At 43.4% G+C, this 19,968-nt stretch overlaps 1 protein-coding gene across 1 annotated transcript in view; it reads left to right on the forward strand.

Annotated features, from left to right (window-relative positions):
• glg1a (golgi glycoprotein 1a) overlaps window positions 1–19,968 on the forward strand; it is a 171,948-nt gene that overhangs the window by 116,980 nt on the left and 35,000 nt on the right. The window contains exons 11-17 of the mRNA XM_063066699.1: window positions 4,619–4,772; window positions 12,139–12,276; window positions 12,850–12,936; window positions 16,809–16,871; window positions 17,021–17,134; window positions 18,183–18,271; window positions 19,728–19,845. Coding sequence (XP_062922769.1) covers window positions 4,619–4,772; window positions 12,139–12,276; window positions 12,850–12,936; window positions 16,809–16,871; window positions 17,021–17,134; window positions 18,183–18,271; window positions 19,728–19,845 — 763 coding nt within the window. The remainder of the gene's footprint in view (window positions 1–4,618; window positions 4,773–12,138; window positions 12,277–12,849; window positions 12,937–16,808; window positions 16,872–17,020; window positions 17,135–18,182; window positions 18,272–19,727; window positions 19,846–19,968) is intronic.

A 19,968-nucleotide genomic window follows, 5' to 3' on the forward strand; every position in this document is an offset into this window, starting at 1 on the left:
AGGATAGCCGACGGGTCTCAAATCCTCGGTGAGATAGGGAGTTGTCTATCCCAGCATATGAAGTCAGACTCTGGCGGATTGAGTGGATGAGACCAATGGAAGATCCAGTGGTCTAGAAGGTGGTCTCTGCAAGCGTCGTGGAATGTGTGGAGCAGGACAAGACACAGAAGACATCCTGGTCATCCACTGCGCCTCGTCCCATCTCCAGCCGTCTCAACTCTGCCTTGCCACTGGATCCAGATGGGATTTGGGAGGAGAGAGTGAGGCTGACGCTACGCAACTCTCCCTCACTTAAATCCAAATCAAGTGCTAGTCTTGACACCATCATAATGGTGTTGAGGTCCTTGTCAACGTCGACGATGGACGAACACCACTTCCAAGCATCTTAAAACTGTGCCCTCTCGTATTAGCCATTTCAGTCCCGGGAAAAAGCCTCTGACTTTTCACAAGATCATTGCCTCTTATCATCTTCTACACCTCTATCAGGTCACTTCTCATCCTCCTCTGCTCCAAGGAGAAGAGGCCGAGTTCACTCAACCTATTCTCATAAGGCATACTTCCCAATCTAGGCAACATCCTTCTAAATCTCCTCTGCACCATTTCTATAGTTTCCACATTCTTCCTGTAGAGAGGTGGTTAGAACTGAGCACAGTACTCCAAGTGGGGCCTGACCAGGGTTCTGTATAGCTGTAACATTACCTCTTTGCTCTTAAGCTCAGTCCCACGGTTGATGAAGGCCAATGCACTGTATGTCTTCTTAAACACATAGTCAACCTGTGCAGCAGCTTTGAGTGTCCTATGGACTCGGACCCCAAGATCCCTCTGATCCTCCACGCTGCCAAGAGTCTTACCACTACTACTATATTTTGCCATCATATTTGACCTAACAAAATGAACCACTTCGCACTTACCTGGGTTGAACTCCACCTGCCACTTCTCAGCCCAGTTTTGCATCCTATTGATGTCCCACTGTAACCTCTGACAGCCCTCTACATTATCCACAACACCCTCAACCTTTGTCATCAGCAAATTTACTAACCTGTCCCTCCTCTTCCTCATCCAGGTCATTTATAAAAATCACAAAGAGAAAGGGTCCCAGAACAGATCCCTGAGGCACACCACTGGTCACCGACCTCCATGCAGAATATGACCCATCTACAACCACTCTTTGCCTTCTGTGGGCAAACCAGTTCTGGATCCACAAAGCAAGGTCCCTTGAATCCCATGCCTCCTTACTTTCTCAATAAGCCTTGCATGGGGTATCTTATCAAATGCCTTGCTGAAATCCATATACACTACATCTACTGCTCCTCCATCAATGTGTTCAGTCACATCCTCAAAAAATTCAATCAGGCTCGTAAGGGATGATCTGTCTTTGACAAGCCTTGCTGATTATTCCTAATCATATTATGCCTCTCCAAATGTTCATAAATCCTGCCTCTCAGGATCTTCTCCATCAGTTTACCAACCACTGAAGTAAGACTCACCTGTCTATAATTCCCTGGGCTATTTCTACTCCCTTTTTTGAATAAGGGAACAACATCAGCAACCCTCCAATCATCCAGAACCTTCCCCGTCCTCATCCCTACAATCACCAAGTTCCTTTTCTGTAGTGAATACTGAAGCAAAGTATTCATTAAATGCCTCCGCTACCTCCTCCGGTCCCCTACACACTTTCCACTGTCACACTTGCATGGTCCTGTTCTGTCACGTCTTATCCTCTTGTTCTTCACATACTTCTAGAATGCCTTGGGGTTTTCCTTAATCTTGCTTGCCATGGGCTTCTCATAGCCCCTTCTGGGTCTCCTATTTCATTCTTAAGCTCCTTCCTGCTAGCCTTATAATTTTCTAGATCTCTATTATTACCTAGTTTTTTGACTCTTTCATAAGCTTTTCTTTCTTCTTAACTAGATTTTCAACAGCCTTTGTACACCATGGTTCCTGTACCCTACCATCCTTTCCGTCTCATTGGAACGTACCTATGCAGAACACCATGCAAATATCCCCTGAACATTTGCCACATTTTTGCTGTATATTTCCCTAAGAACATCTGTTCCCAATTTATGGTTTCAAGTTCCTGCCTGATAGTTTCATATTTCTCCTTACTCCAATTAAACGCTTTCCTAACTTATCTGTTTTCTATCCCTCTCCAATGCTATGGTAAAGGAGGTAGAATTGTAATCATTGTCTCCAAAGTGCTCTCCCACTGAGAGTCCTGACACCTGAACAGGTTAATTTCCCAGTACCAGTTCAAGTACAGCCTCTCCTCTTGTAGGCTTATCTACATATTACCTCAGGAAACCTTCCTAAACACACCTAACAAACTCCACCCCATCTAAACCCCTTGCTCCAGGGAGATGCCAGTCAATATTAGGGAAATTAAAATCTCCCACCAAGACAACCCTTTCCAGAATGTGGCTCTCAATCTGCTCCTCGATGTCCCTGTTATTATTGGGTGGTCTATAAAAAACACCCAGTAGAGTTATTGACCCATTCCTCTTCCTAACTTTCACCCACAGAGACTCAGGAGACAATCTCTCCATGACCACCTCTTCTACAGCCATGACACTATCTCTGATCAGCAGTGCCACACCCCACCTCTTTTGCCTCCCTCTCTGTCCTTTCTGAAACATCTAAAGTAGCACTCTTAAGTAGCCATTCCTGCCCTTGAGCCATCCAAGTCTCTGTAATGGCCACAATATCATAGCTCCAAGTACTGATACATGCTCTAAGCTCATCTGCTTTGTTCATGATACTCCTTGCATTAAAATAGACACATCTCAAACCATCAGTCTGAGCGTATCCTTTCTCTATCACCCGCCTATCCTCCCTCTCACATGGTCTGTAAGCTTTCTTTATTTGTGAGGCAACCGCCCCTTGTTCCGTCTCTTCAGTTTGCTTCCTACCCCCAGCAATTCTCGTTTGAACTCTTCCCCAATAGCCTTAGCAAATCTCGCTGTCAGGATATTGGTACCCCTCGAGTTCAAGTGCAACCCATCCCTTTTGTACAGGTCGCACCTGCCCCAAAAGAGGTCCAAATGATCCAGAAATCTGAATCCCTCCCCCCACTCCAATCCCTCAGCCATGCATTTATCCTCCATCTCACTCTGTTCCTATACTCACTGTCGCATGGCACAGGCAGTAATCTCGAGATTACTACCTGTAGAAAAATAGGGGAGGAGTGTAGATGTAATCTAGATAATGCTGTCCACTAAAAAGGACCCTAATTTCATTAATTAGCTTATGGGTATCAACTAATTTTGTATGCTGTTGTTCTGGAAATGCTAGAGACTTACAATTAGGGGTTGGCAACCTGACCTGATGGTATTGGGTTTGGTTAGGTGCTTGTTCTGCCAAAACACTAAGTGCTGGCGCCAGCTAGACTCTCAGCCAAGGAACAGAGGAATGGTAGAGTTTTGAGTGTGATGACAGGGAGAAAATGTTTCCTAGCATTGCCTGCGTGTTTGTCATGGTACTATGGTGAGATGGTGCTATTTACCCAATGGGACTTTACCTGTGCCTTAAGTGTCCTTTCTGGGTATGTATGCCAGATAGATTTAGTTTGATCCGTGTGCAAACATAATCTGCAGATACCCGCAGGGCAAAGAAAAGTTTCATAAGGGCTCAGACAAGCATGTTTTGTATAAATACAACAATCATTTTCCAAATTGCTTGTGTTGTGTACCTGCTGCTGTGACAGTTGCACTTGCAGCTTCAGAAGTGATCTTTGTTTACACAGTAGTACCTTGTGAATTCAAAACTCTAAATTGTGCAAGGCTGTCCAACTCTGTCCAAGGCTGCCTGCTTAACAATTTGCATGAGGTATTAATTTTATACCAATCCAATCTCTAGTAGGGATGGGATGATGTTAAGGTGTAGCTCGTAAAGAATATAAATAATTCCTAATTCCAGTAATTTACATATATCACCTTTATGAGTCTATGTGAAATGTTTAAGTGATGTGGACAGTATGCGCACTGCTCTTGATACTTAACCTATCATGCTACAAAATGGCAATGAGAGAGAAAATAAGGTCAGATTTGGCAAAGCAGCCAAGCAAAACCTAAAAACAAATGGGCTGCACAAGAAAAGCTCCGGTGCACTCTGTGCTGAGTTCTTAAAGCATATAATATTTTGGCGGTGTAGTATATCTTTGCTAAATCATTAGTTATAAAACGTAATTGAGAGAAAAAAATCGCTACAATATGATGGTACAATGTAATGATGTACCAATCTTTTATGTTGTGGCCAATGTTCCTTTTCCACATGCCATCACAAAAATATAGATTGTTTCCATGTAATCTTCTGAGAATGGCTTACAAAATGGTAATAACTGTTGTGAAACATTTGAGACAGGTGACCGCCTTAAAGCTGAAAATACAGGCAAAATCCAAGTTAAGACAAGGTGAAAATTTTAATACACTTGTTCTGCAACTGCGTTCCTTGACTTTCTCTGTACAGGTGTGGGGGGTGGGGGTGTCTTTATATGATGTGGACTACATCATGTAAGCTGTCTGGTTATTAATCAGTTATTTCACTGTGTGGTTGGGAAAAGAAGAGTCCTTCAAGAAAATGCAATTATCCAGTCTTTGAATGATATCTTCTTGGTTTCCCTCAGGCTGGATCCTGTTCTTTATCGTAAATGCCAGGGTGATGCTTCAAGACTGTGCCACACTCAGGGTTGGAATCAAACCAGTGAGATGCTACCCCCTGGAGCAGTGTTTTCTTGTCTGTATCGCCATGCCTATCGTACAGAGGAGCAAGGTCGCAGGGTGAGAATGGTGGCTTATTTATTTCCACAACACTAAACAGCATGTCATTGTCATATGTACCAAGATACTGTATTGCGTACTGTTCACCTTGATTAAATCGTTACACAGTGCACAGAGATAGAACAAAGTAAAACAATAACAGAATGCAGAATAAAGTATCTCAACCTCAAGCATGTGTACTGCCCCCTTGCTGAAGTCATTGACCAGCTCTTTAGTTTTGCTGATGTTGTTATGCTACTATCTTACTAAGCTCTACATTCTTCCTGTACTCTTGACTCATTGTTATTTGAGGTGCGGCCTACTATGATGGTATCATCTTCAGATTGCAGATGTAGTTAGAGCAGAATTTGGTCATGCAGCCATGAGTATACAGAGAGTAAAATAAGGGGCTAAGATTGCAAACTTGTGTTTGAAATAATTATGGCAGAGGTTGTTGCTGCACATCATTACTATCTGTAGTCTGTTGGTCAGGAAGTCCCTTGTGCATCCAGTAGCAGACAGAGGCATTGACTCCTTGGTCAAAGGTGATGAGTTTGCTCGGAATTATAGTCTTGAAAGCGGAGCTGCAGCAATAAACTGTAGACAAATGCAGCTGTTTTTACTATTCAGATACTCCAAAGATGAGTGTAGGGTCAGGGAGATGGCGCCTGCTGGCGGCCCTTTTGGCTGTAGCTGTATTGCAGTGGATCAAGATTACCTGGGAATCTGGAATTAATGGGTGCCATGACCAGCCTCTCAAAGCACTCCATGATGATTGATATCAGAGCACTGGGTGATAGTCGTTAAAATGTTACCTTGTTTTTCCTGTGCACCAGAATGATAGTGGTCTAAAGCAAGTGGGAGCCTCAGATTAAAGCAAGGAGAGGTTAAAAATCTCTGCAAACAGTTTTTACTTTCAATGTAATAATTTCAATGTAGCATTCAGATTACTGGCATGCTAGAGGTATCAGAAATTGAATTTTTGAATTATAGAGTGCTGGTGTGCTTGGAATGTGTCACACCTGAACCTGGTTTTTGGACTATCCAGAAGTAAATTCCTGTGCATAGAGGTCACACAAAAAAGAGTGCAGTGGTGCTAGAAAGTTTGTGAACCCTTTAGAATGTTCCCTATTTCTGCATAAATATCACCTAAAGTGATCAGATCTTCATGTAAGTCATAAAACTAGATAAAGAGAACCCAATTAAACAAATAACCCAAAAACATTGTACTTCATTTATTTATTGAGATATGATCCAATATTACATGTATTTGTTGGAAAAAGTATGTGAACCTTTGCTTTCACTAACTGATATGACCCCCTCCTACAGCAATAACTCACCAAAACATTTCTGATAACTGTTGATCAATCTTGCACGTTGGCTTGGAGGAATTTTAGGCCATTCCTCCTTATAAAACTGCTTCAACTCTGGGATGTTGGTGGGCTTCCTTGCATGAACTGCTTGCTTCAGGGTCTCCCACACATTTCTATAGGATTCAGGTCAGGACTTTGACTCGGCCATCCCAAACGTGAAATTTCTTCCGCTTTAACCGTTCTTTGGTAGTCTGACTTATGTATTTAGGGTCGTTGTCTTGTTGCATGACCCACTTTCTGTTGAGCTTCCGTTCATGGATGGACACCCTGACATTTTTTCTGTAGAATTTGCTGGTAAAATTCAGAATTCATAGTTCCATCAATGATGGCAAGCTGTCCTGGTCCTGAGGCAGCAAAGCAGGCCCAAACCATGACACTGCCACCACCATGTTTCACAGATGGGATGAGGTTGTTTTGCTGGAATGCAGTGTTAGCTTTTTGCCAAAAATAACACTTCTTATTTAGGCCAATAAGTTCTGTTTTGGACTCATCCGTCCACAGAACATTCTTCCAATAGCCTTCTGGCTTATCCACATGGTCTTTAGTAAACTTTAGATGAGCAGCAATATTCTGCTTGGAGAGTAGTGGCTTTTTCCTTGCAATCCAGCCATGCACACTTGTTCAGTGTTTGCCTGAAGGTAGACTCATGAACACTGAAATCAGCCAATGCATGAGAGGCCTGTAGCTCCTTAGATGTTACCCTGGGGTTCTTTGTGACCTCCTGGAATATTACATGTCTTGCGCTTGGGGTGATTTTTGTTGGTCGACCATTCCTGGGGGTAGTAACAACGGTGTTGAATTTCCTCCATTTGTACACCATCTGTTTGACTGTGGATTGGTGGAGCCCAAACTCTTCAGAAATGGTTTTGCATCCTTTTCCAGCCTGGTCAGCATCAACAACTTTTTTTCTGAGGTCCTCAGAAATCTCCTTGATTTCCTTCCAAAACCCTGTGTGGTGAAGATCAGACTTTGATAGTGAAGCCCCAGGTTTATCTTCTTTAAATAGGGCAGGGCCTCCCACACTCGCACCTGATTGTCATTCCATCGATTGAACCACCTGACTCTAATTTCACCTTTAAATGAACTGATAATCCTTGAGGTTCACATACTACTTCCAAAAAATACATGTAATATTGGATCATTTTTCTCAATAAATAAATGAACAAGTACAATGTTTTTGTGTTATTTATTTAATTGGGGTTCTCTTTATCTAGTTTTAGGACCTGTGTGAAGATCTGATCACATTTTCGGTGAAATAGAGAAAATTCTAAAGGGTTCACAAGTTTTCTAGCACCACTGTATGATTATATAGAGTTAGGGATCATTTGTGTAACCAATGCACATGGATGTATGAATTGTACTTAAAGCACTACAGTTCAGCATTCAACACCATAATTCCCCCCAGGCTTGACAAGAAACTCAGAGACCTTGGCCTGCAATCTGCCTTGTGCAGCTGGATCCTGGACTCCCTGTTGGATTGCCAGCAGGAAGTAAGGATGGGCTGCCGCACCTCTGCCTTTCTGACCCTCAATACAGGAGCCCCCCAGGGCTGTGTCCTGAGACCCTCCTTTACTCCGTATACACCACAACTGCATTACCATGCACTGCTCCAATCTGCTGATCAAATTTGGAGAATACACTTCAGATAGGTATTTCCAACAATGATGAGACAGTCTACAGAGGAGAAGTCAGTGTCCTGATACAGTGGTACCAAGAAAACAACCTTCCCTCAATGTTGAAAAAATGAAGGAGTTGATCGTAGATTACAGGAGGAATGGAGACAGAGTAGCCCCTATTGACATCAATGGCACTCTAGTTGAGAGGGTGAGTAGTTTCAAGTTCCTCGGTATACACATCACAGAGGATTTCACCTGGACTGAACATACCGGCTATATGGTGAAAAAGGCACAACAGTGCCTCTTTCACCTCAGATGGCTGAAGAAGTTCGGCATGAGCCCCCAAATCTTCAGGACTTTTTACAGGGGCAGCATCGAGAGCATCCTGACTGGCTGTGTAATCGCCTGGGATGGGAATTGTACTACCCTCAATTGCACGGCACTACAGAGAGTTGTACGGACAGCCCAGCACATCTGTGGATGTGAACTTTCCTCTATTCAGGACATTTACAGCAGCAGGTGTGTAAAAAGGGCCTGGAGGATCTTAAGGGACTCTAGCCACCCCAACTACAAACTGTTTCAGCTGCTACCGTCCCCCTCCCTCCCTCTCTCATGAGGGAAAAAGAGGTGTTCCTGTTTCACAGCGATAGCGGAGACATAACAAACAACTCGCTGATGTTAAAACTCTGTTGCATTGCTTTTTCCGAACTCTGTGCCCAGAGAATCGTCCCCAGTAAAGTGCAGATCTCTGGACGCACAACCTGTGGCAGCTAACCTGCTGCTCCCGATGTTCCATGTTCTCCCACGATGCTTCAGTCAGGGGCACCAGCCTAGAATCAGCACGTCTACAGAGCCACAAAAATCTGGAACCCTGAAGGTGCGCTAGTTTTCCAGGCCGCGTCCTTGGGATATCAAAATGCGGCCGGTCGTGAGGTCCTGAGAGCAGGTCCCATTTCCACAAAGAACCGTAGTCAGAGTGTAATTCCGGGTGGGGGTCTTCAAAAGAGCCTTGAAAGGGGAAAAGAGATATCAAAGATAGAAATAGAGCTGTTTCTGAAGATGCAAACAAAGGAGTCGTCATTTAGCACCATCATAACTTCGCCCTGCCCCTCTGACAAAACAATCATGTATACAATCCTAGTGTTTGGGCAATATCCCCCTACATTTCCCCTCTTTTTATTGCTTGAACATCGCAACAGAGACATAACATAAAGATTTTTATTCCCTTGGATGTAAGAAATAAATTCAATACAATACAAGCAGTTACCTAGATAATCAAGTCAACATTGGTGGAAGAAAGTTGGATGTACTTTGAGCCAAAGTCTGACTTATCATCCAAGTAATATTGTTCACCCTCATTTTCCCAGGAGGAGCAGGAGAGAGAGGGAATTTTCACTTTGAGCTTTCATTGGAAGTGATGAAAAGCTATGGGCCTGAACATTATCATTTGGTTCAGTGGGTATAAACCAAGGGGAGTGGTTGTTTTTTGCTACCGCAAATCCACAACCAGCGGAGTTGCACAGGACTAAATGCTTGGTATGACATGTTAATAATACGGACTTAAATGTAGGGAGTGTAATGAAGATATTTGCAAACAGGACAAAAATTGCCTGTGTAGTTAATAGTAAGGAGCAACACCCTTTATGTGGACTGGATGAAAGAGGGAGCAGGTTGGTGTGTTTCTAAAAAGTGGAGAGAAGGGTTCGAGCAAGAACTAGCAGGTGATTGGTGGATCCAGGTGAGGAGGATATTGAAATATAATACTTAAGTAGGCAGTTTTCATATTTCTTCAAACTTGAAGGCTATTCTAATCCCAGGGTTCAAATGCATGATCTGTATTAGTCCTTTTGTATATTTATCATGCTTCATATTTGAGAGGGTTGTTATTTGAGAAAGGCTGGAAGTATGCCCAGAAGACTTGAGTTGTTCTCTGCTGGCCGCTGCATGCACATTTGAGCAGAGGTGCATTGGAGATTTACCATTGAGGAAACTGATTTGAACAATCCTTGTTTTAGTAATGACATTTACTTTTTAAATGATCAATTTCTGTTTCGTGTATTTGTTTCATATTGTACCTCGTCAAGCATTTTACTGATCACACTGTAATGGTTTACATTCTGGCAGTTAATGAGTTGTGACTAAAAAGATAGAAAATATAGGGGAAACTGAATGGTGATTTGAAGATATGCTGATGCAACAGTCATCAAAAGCTGTGAGGCAGCTTGTCTAAAGCTTTTTGGTTTGCAAAACCTGTATCTATGCTGTAAAGTATTTGAATTATCTCCCATCCACTGCTACCAACCTTATAGTTCCCACACCCCGCACTTCCCGTTTCTACCTCCTACCCAAGATCCACAAACCTGCCTGTCCTGGCCGACCTATTGTCTCAGCTTGCTCCTGCCCCACCGAACTCGTTTCTGCATACCTCGACACTGTTTTATCACCCCTTGTTCAATCCCTTCCGACCTATGTTCGTGACACTTCTCACGCTCTTAAACTTTTCGATGATTTTAAGTTCCCTGGCCCCCACCGCTTTATTTTCACCTTGGATGTCCAGTCCCTATATACTTCCATCCCCCATCAGGAAGGTCTCAAAGCTCTACGCTTCTTTTTGGATTCCAGACCTAATCAGTTCCCCTCTACCACCACTCTGCTCCGTCGAGCAGAATTAGTCCTTACTCTTAATAATTTCTCCTTTTGCTCCTCCCATTTCCTCCAAACTAAAGGTGTAGCTATGGGCACCCGTATGGGTCCTAGCTATGCCTGCCTTTTTGTTGGGTTTGTGGAACAATCTATGTTCCGTGCCTATTCTGGTATCTGTCCCCCACTTTTCCTTCGCTACATCGACGACTGCATTGGCGCTGCTTCCTGCACGCATGCAGAACTCGTTAACTTTATTAACTTTGCCTCCAACTTTCACCCTGCCCTCAAGTTTACCTGGTCCATTTCTGACACCTCCCTCCCCTTTCTAGATCTTTCTGTCTCTGTCTCTGGAGACAGCTTATCCACTGATGTCTACTATAAGCCTACTGACTCTCACAACTATCTGGACTATTCCTCTTCTCACCCTGTCTCTTGCAAAAACGCCATCCCCTTCTCGCAATTCCTCCGTCTCCGCCGCATCTGCTCTCAGGATGAGGCTTTTCATTCTAGGACGAGGGAGATGTCTTCATTTTTTAAAGAAAGGGGCTTCCCTTCCTCCACTATCAACTCTGCTCTTAAACGCATCTCCCCCATTTCACGTACATCTGCTCTCACTCCATCCTCCCACCACCCCACTAGGAATAGGGTTCCCCTGGTCCTCACCTACCACCCCACCAGCCTCCGGGTCCAACATATTATTCTCCGTAACTTCCGCCACCTCCAACGGGATCCCACCACTAAGCATATCTTTCCCTCCCCGCCTCTCTCTGCATTCCGCAGGGATCGCTCCCTACACAACTCCCTTGTCCATTCGTCCCCCCCATCCCTCCCCACTGATCTCCCTCCTGGCACTTATCCGTGTAAGCGGAACAAGTGCTACACATGCCCTTACACTTCCTCCCTTACAACCATTCAGGGCCCCAAACAGTCCTTCCAGGTGAGGCATCACTTCACCTGTGAGTCGACTGGGGTGATATACTGCGTCCGGTGCTCCCGATGTGGCCTTTTATATATTGGTGAGACCCGACGCAGACTGGGAGACCGCTTTGCTGAACATCTACGCTCTGTCCGCCAGAGAAAGCAGGATCTCCCAGTGGCCACACATTTTAATTCCACATCCCATTCCCATTCTGACATGTCTATCCACGGCCTCCTCTACTGTAAAGATGAAGCCACACTCAGGTTGGAGGAACAACACCTTATATTCCGTCTGGGTAGCCTCCAACCTGATGGCATGAACATTGACTTCTCTAACTTCCGCTAGGCCCCACCTCCCCCTCGTACCCCATCTGTTACTCTTTTTAATGCACACATTCTTTCTCTCACTCTCCTTTTTCTCCCTCTGTCCCTCTGAATATACCTCTTGCCCATCCTCTGGGTCACCCCCCCCCTGTCTTTCTTCCCGGACCTCCTGTCCCATGATCCTCTCGTATCCCCTTCTGCCTATCACCTGTCCAGCTCTCGGCTCTATCCCTCCCCCTCCTGTCTTCTCCTATCATTTTGCATCTCCCCCTCCCCCTCCAGCTGTCAAATCCCTTACTCACTCTTCCTTCAGTTAGTCCTGACGAAGGGTCTTGGCCTGAAACGTCGACTGCACCTCTTCCTATAGATGCTGCCTGGCCTGCTGCGTTCACCAGCAACTTTGATGTGTGTTGCTTGAATTTCCAGCATCTGCAGAATTCCTGTTGTTTGAATTATGAACTATTGTTTGACAATGATGAAAGACAAACTGATCAGAAGCATATTTTTTTTCAGTTATCCAGAGACTGTAGAGCAGAGATTCAACGGATTCTTCATCAACGTGCTTTGGATGTGAAGTTGGAGCCTGGATTACAGGAACGCTGTATAATAGACCTTGGCAAATGGTGTAGTGAGAAGACAGATCCTGGACAGGTAATGCCAGGCCGCTTTGCAGCACACCCTGAATCTAGCCCAAACGATTAGAAAGTGGAGAGACTAGGGCATGCTGTGTATTTGTTGGGGCTGTATACATCTGTGATAGTAGTCTGTTAACTGGACCCATTTTAGTAAGGGTATTTCGAGTTGCTGTTCTGTTCTATCTAATAAAAAGCAGCTGGACTGTGGCATACTTCACATTAATGCTGCTCTGCTTTATTTCACAGCTGCTTCATGTTTGCCTTGAAAGGTAGTGTGTCTTGGAGGTTCAATTGGTACCATAGTGAAACAGTTTAGGATTGGTTTCTTTGTAGGTTGTCCAAAGTAATTACTTAGATATAAGTAAATCAAATAGCACATAAAAAGTATGCATTTAGTGAGAATAGGCAAGCACTCATTTATACGGTTTAGAAAATAATTTTGTTAAGCACATTAAATCTACTTTATTTTGAAGAAGGTGTATGTGCAGCCTGCTTGTTGCTGCTTATTCTGAGATACAATGACAACCGTTGTTTCTCTCAGATTGGTTGATCCCTAATGTTCATTGCTGGTTTGCGTTGCTGTCTCCAGGAGCTAGAATGTCTCCAGGACCACCTTGATGACTTGGCAGCAGATTGCAGGGAAATAGTGGGTAACTTGACAGAGCTGGAATCAGAGGTAAGCCCTGTAAATTAATAATATTAAGTGAGCCAACAGATATTTTAACGACTGTGCCATCCTCTGAGACTGTTCCAGTTTCCAGATTTATTGTCAGAACAGCATGTCAGAGGGATGCTGTGGTAGTATCTTTTGTAAGGGGTTTCTTCTTTTATGTTACTGCGTAGGCTAATTAAAATGGCTTCTTTGTTATGTTATAATTAAAATGACTTCTTTGTTATGTTAACTGCTGAGCAAGTCCTCACGCTAGCAGTTTGTTTGGATTATGTTATTGATAAGAGAGTGAGCCAACCAATTGGGATAGATGTTATTCTTTCTAGTGTGTCTGTAAGTTATTGTGATGCGCGGGTTTTGGGGCAGAAGGCGCAAGAGAGACTAGTGTTGACAAGTTGGTGGTGGGATTCGGGGCTGTCTATACTGTTGGGAGAGAGAGGAAAGAGTGGTCTGATTCGGAGGTGGTGTCTGCAAATAGACGTTCCAGCTATGGCAGGTTCACTGTCCACCCCAAGAGGGGCGGAGGTGGGCGAGACGTGGACCGAGCGGATCTCCCAGTTGTTAGATGAGTGGCAGTGCTCAGTTGAGGGAGAGCAGCAGGGATTGGTTGAAAGTTTGAGTAGGTGGGCTGTTGACAGTGTTAGGACTGTCAGGTTCAAATACACCATAGTGACAGCTGCCAGTTATCTGAAAGAGGGGGAAAAAAGTTTTCAGTGTGTCTTCTCTGGCTAGGAGGGCAGCTAAATTGCTTGCAGTGCCGGGGGATCATTTCAGGGGATCAGCCCCTCCTTCAGTTGTTCAACTGATCAGAGAGGTGTCAGGAAACTTAGTGGGGGAACAGCTTGGGGTCTCTGGGGGAGCACGTACCCAGCAATGTACCAAGGAACTTCTGAAAGGAAGAGACCCTATTCCTGAAGGCTTAGAGGGACCACGCCCCACGGTGTCGTTATGGATAGAGGGAAGCAATGCTAAAGCTATCCTCGACCCTGGGGCACAGGTCAAGTTGTTGTACAGTTTGTTTTACAACCGATGTCTGAAGCATTTACCCTTGAAAACCGCAAGGGCACCGGAAATTTGGGGTACCTGTTCATGGGGGCATTGTCTGGGCACCCAGCGTGTTGAGTTGCTTCTGAGGATGTGTGTAGCAGCCTTGAGCCGGTACCGAATTTAAACAAGACCCAACTGTGGTACAGCCTGGGGGAAGTAGCTGAGGCTGTGGTGAGAGTTGGAGGAGTCCCAGAAGAAGCTGACGTCTCGACTGCAGGAGGCTGAAGGGGCAGCCCCGGCTAAGTGCTTCAGTTTGGAGAAACTCAAACAGCAGCTACCGATCGAGGGAATGAGGAAGAATACGGATTCGAAGGATGATGTGCTGGATATGTGATACATGCTGCCTTTCGCTAACTTCCCCGTGATTGAGGAAGACAGCTGTGGCCCTTCTCCCACTGAGTCAAGTGTAGTGGGGAGGGCTAGCTGTGGGCAGTCTGGGTTACAGCAGGACCAGGAAGGAAAAGAAGCGGGGCCCCGATCACGGGACAGGGGGCTCCGAGTTGTAGTGGAGGCATAGTGAGAGAGGAGTTAGCAAACAGACCTGAGGTGTTTCCCGTAGGGTCCGAGCCTTACGGGTTTGGGTGAGGGGGTACGGAGGTCTCGGAGGATTAGGAAACTCCCAGATAGTTTGGCCTATGTAGTGCCCGTGAGACCAGGCGTAAGGTCCACTGTTTGGGGAGCAATGTCACTGTGTGTACCTGGATTGGGTTTTTGTGTCTGCAGCACTGGTTGGTGAGTTATTTAGGAGTCATGAGGACATGACTTTATTTGGTGGGGGGAGAGTGTAAGGGGTTTCTTCTTTTATGTTACTGCGTAGGCTAATTAAAATGGCTTCTTTGTTATGGCAAGCCTCAGGGTTGCTCAGCTCGCTGTCGTCGAGGGAAACAGCCCTCGGCCCCGCCAGACTGGGTAATTAGTTTGTGTGGTGCTGTGCGATGTAACCCACCCCGCCAAATAACAGACAATACACCAGATACGATTAAATGAATTACAGTTTATAGATATTACTGGAACTATATAATTAATAGAGATAAAATATAAAAGGCGCCACACTTATTAAAGTTCAATCTCTTGGTGCACAATCAATTGGAGCTTGGGACCTTCCTTCTTCACCCTGCGATGCCCTCAGTCCACCTCGACCTGCCACCTGGGACCAACAATGGTGGTTGACCAGATGCTCCACATGAGTCCATCTCCTCTCCTCTCCTCGCTGAACACACTGGACCTCAGACTCCTGCTCGGGGTCTGACCCCGTTAGCCGACTGTCAGCACCTGGTCCATCCTCCTTCTCTCTCGCGCCTTCTGCCCCAAAACCCGCACATCGCAACAACTTACACACGCACTAGAAAGAATAACATCTATCCCAATTGGTTCATTTGCTCTCTTATCAATTACAAATCCAAACAAACTGCTAGCGGGAGGCCTTTCTCAGCAGTTAACGTAACAAAGAAGCCATTTTAATGAGCCTACATAAAAAAAAGAAGCCCCTTACATTTGCAATAGTTATTTATCTAATATCTCAATGATGGCTGCTAATTTTCTGAAATCTCCTGCCTTACCTGTCCTCTCCTTAGTTCACGCTTATTTGGAAACATACTTTGGGAATGCCTTAAACTGTTTCTGTCTCCTATGGGATCAAGAGATACACTGGAAAGTTAAATGACTTTCTCCTGTGTCATTTTGCAACCCCATCAATGGCCTCAAGCCCATTACCACTCCAGACTCTGTTGTTTCCTCATCATATTAGCCATCACATTAGGTACAACTCATCTATAAAGGTGACACCTTCATATGAGTTGATTCTTATTGGTTTTTCACTGTTTTAATTACTTCATTTGATCTGACTTTGTACTCTGTGTTTAAGGTCTAACACATTAAACACAGATGAAGCAAATTTTGTTCAGAGTTCTTCATGATTGATCAAAGGGAATAATGTAGACACTACAATGTGTAGTTAGTCCTTCTAAGTTATTCTATTGCTATTTTTGCATTATAATGTGGTAAAATGCGGTTCTGAAGTCCAAGAAACTGGAATGTTATCTGTGTGATACAATGGTGAAAATAGATGCTGCTGACATGGTTTCTCTTTAGGAATTAGTGTAGAAATCACCTGACATGTATCATGAAGAAAGAGGACTTTAAAAATGTATCAACTTGCAAACCAGCATTCATAACTGTGGTAAATTAGTTTTAGGTGCATAGTTGTTTGTGATTCCCAAATGTATAAAGAATGAAGTGAATGGACTGCTTAATCATTGAATTTGCTTCTTAAAATGAATGTATGCTTGGATTAACTCTTGTATTATAGGGAGGGTTGGTAAACAAACTATCCCCCCACTTAAATGTGTAAAACATATATGCTCTGAAGAATTTTATATATTTGTTCCATGTTGTGAATGCTGCTGGAGTGGATAAATTGAGATAGGCTTTTGAGATGCAGAAAAAAAGATTTATTCTTGGCAATAAAGTTCAAATTATTAATGTGCTATGCAATTGAACAAATATCGCATTGATATTATACTAAATTGCATAATATCACTAAATCATTCCAATAATGTTTCCATGGTCTTCACTCCATGCAACTTAATTTGCTTGATTGTCTTTGTTAATTGACTTCCTCAACAGCATGTTTAAAGGAGGTACTGCATTAACCAATCTGTTACAGGTAGTGCAGAAGTTCACTTAAATGTGCTTGACTTTTATTTTTGGTGTCCTATGGTTCTTCTCACTTGGAAGTTACAAGCTGACTTTCAGCATATTAGAATCTGAATTGATTCCACTCTAGTTCAGTGAAAAGAGAAATAACATTTCTGATCATTATTGCCTTTCAGGATATTCAGATTGAAGCCCTGCTGATGAGAGCCTGTGATCCTGTCATTCAGATATATTGTCATGTGAGTAACTGAGCATTTCCTTTTAGCTGTCGTAAGCCAAAATGAAACTAATCTGCACAGGCTTTATAAGTCTTTTGGCATTGTTACAATCAACAATTTCTCCCATACTCATTTCAAGCAGTGGTCTCATTGTGTTTCTCCTCCTGCAGGAGTTTGCAGACAATCAGATTGATAGTGGTGACCTGATGGAGTGCCTAGTTCAAAATAAACACCAGAAGGAGATGAATGAAAAATGTGCTGTTGGAGTCACGCATTTCCAATTGGTAAGATAAACCATTTTCATCAATCTGATTACAGCAAGAGTGGGTTGCAGTCCATAAAGGCTTCTAAGATATATTGCTTGGCAAGTTATCGGTTTACCTGTAGATTACATAAGTTTCAAATACTCAACCACCTGTTTGGTTAATAAAAAATAAAGCCTGAAAAGAATTTTCAGTTCCTTTTAGCAAGAATTCTATAGAAATTGATGGCTCACTTCCACTGATCCACATACAATCATTTGGTAAATATAAATTTGGCTTGTAACATAACACTAACTGCCCACTCAATTCTAAGAAGGCATTAGTCCCTAGAAGAGCTGCTACTGTGTGAAAATTTTTGGTGATATGAACAATCTACACACTGATACACGTTGGGAAATTTGTTTTGCGACAGCATTAGAGTGCAATGCATAAAATATGCTATAAGTTACAGTAAGAAATGTAAAAAAAAATTAAATAAAATTAGTAGTGCAAAAAGAGAGCAAATATAATGAGGTCGTGTTCACGGGTTGATTGTCCGTTCAGAGTCTGACAGCAGAGGAGAAGAGCCCATCATAAAGCTTCCTGAGTTTACAACCCTCGGCAGCTTTTTATGATCTTGTGCAGCCAGATGGTGTTACAGTCAGTTAGAATACTCTCCACTGTACATCTTGAGAAATTTGCTTGCATCTTTGTTGACATTTAAATCTCAAGTGCCTAATGAAACATAGCTGCTGGAGTGCTGCCTTTGTAGTTGTATCTATCTGTTGGGTCCGGGAACTTGAAACTTCCTTTGGGGTAGACTGTCCTGGACAGTGTCAAAACAAAGACCTCCACAAAAATGGAATTGTTGGGCAAGTAGTAATGAGAGAGACTTACTTAAATTCAAAAGGTCTCGTTTGCCCTGTAGTTTTTTGCGATCAGTGGGAAGTGGCCTAGTAGGAGCTTTGAAGTTGGTCATTGTCATGTGAAGAAAGCTCTTTCGATTGATGTTTATCATAACTCAGATGGTAATGTTTCATTCTTTTCTTGATCAAGTAACTGAGACATTACTTGTTCTAATTGTTAACAGATTCAAATGAAAGATTTCCGTTTTTCATACAAGTTTAAGATGGCGTGTAAAGAAGATGTGTTGAAGTTATGCCCAAACATTAAGAAGAAGTAAGTTCACGCAGTCTAAATATATTTCCCTTTTGTATTCATTTCTGACTCCATTAACCCCTGATTTCAGATTGCAGATGCTGCAAATCTGAAACAAAAACAAAATGTTGAAGCAGTTTGTCAGAACTGAAAAGAGACTTGTACAGCTGCAGGACTGGCTGTTAAAGCGGGTATGACTCAGAGTGACCAAGGGATAAGCTGCAAACAGATAAGTCAATAAGTAAAGGTGAGCAATTATTAGAGTGTGAGAACATGGACACAACATCATAGAAAAGTATGGGAATTGTATACCAGGATACTCAGATTTCATTCTTTTGGAGACATCCCCCTTTCCCACCATCGCTGTTACAAGCTTCTTTTGTCTCCTTTTCAATTCTGACAAAGGTTCTCTGACCCGAAGCGGTAACTCTATTTCTCTTTCCATAGATATGGTCTGACCCGAATATTTCCAGCATTTTCTGTTTTAGTTTCTTTCTCATTCTAGTATCTTTGCCACAGGGAGCTGTGAAGGCCAAGTCTTCATGTATATTTAAGGCAGAGGTTCGTAGATTCTTGATTGGTCAAGGCATGAAGAGATACGGGGAGAAGGCAAGAGACTGGGGCTGAAAGGAAAATTGGATCAGCCATGATGAAATGGCGGAGCAGTCTCAATGGGCCAAATGGTCTGATTCTGCCTCTGTCTTATTCTTATGGTCTGATGACCAGGTAACTTGAAGTAATTTTTCCCAGATGATGTCCAGATCGTGTTGAGTTTACTGGTATCAGCAGATTTGTTAACAAGTGTAAATAATTTGTCATGGTGGCTTGCTTGAAGTACATTCCCATGGTGCGAGCACTGTTGGTTAGTGTGACACACAACGTGCTGGAGGAACTCAGTACGTCAGGCAGCAACTACAGAAATGAATAAATGGTCAGCGTTTCGGGCCAAGACCGAAGGGTGTCTGTTGCTCTAGATTTCCAGCACGTGCTGAATCTTGTGTTTTTGCTTAGTATGACATTGCCATTCAGAACTGTCCCTAGGAGCACAAGAGTCTGCAAAGTGAAGTTGCTCCCTGATCATGGTTATAGTGAAAGTTGTTGTACTCTGCAGCAGATTTCCACAGCTCGCAAGTGCAGTTCTGAGGTTACTACTGGCTACGTGGACAAGATTTCAGAGATTGTTGCTCGCTGTCGCTTACACGAGGTAGAGGGGGAACTGGTGGGGTAGCTTAGGGTTCTCACATTTAACTGTCATTCATTCTTTGGGGCACTTCTCTGTTTTCATGGATGGTTGCAAAGAAAAAGCATTTCAGGATGTATAGTGTATACATTTCTCTGACATTACATTGGACCTTTGAATGTCATTGGAAACATACACCAAACATACATGATCAGGCAGACAAAATCAGTAAGCAGAAAGGATGAAAGAAACTTTGTGAAAATAATTATGGCACTTTGCCCTTGTGTTTCAATGCAGAGTGGACGTTGTGTTCTGTCTGAGCACCACAGTAAGAAATGACACACTTCAGGACAACAAAGAACAGCGCGTCTCCATTAAATGTCGGAAACAGTTGCGTGTGGAAGAATTAGAAATGGTAAGTGCCCCTCAGTATGAAGCAGTGACATTGCCATTTGGTCCCGTTCAGTTTTAATTACACATAGTCTGAAAGGCAGGGCAGTGATTCCCCTGTTAAGTAAGACGTGAGTCAGACATGCCC

This window comes from Mobula hypostoma, chromosome 14 (assembly GCF_963921235.1).
Source record: "Mobula hypostoma chromosome 14, sMobHyp1.1, whole genome shotgun sequence".
Taxonomy (NCBI): domain Eukaryota; kingdom Metazoa; phylum Chordata; class Chondrichthyes; order Myliobatiformes; family Myliobatidae; genus Mobula; species Mobula hypostoma.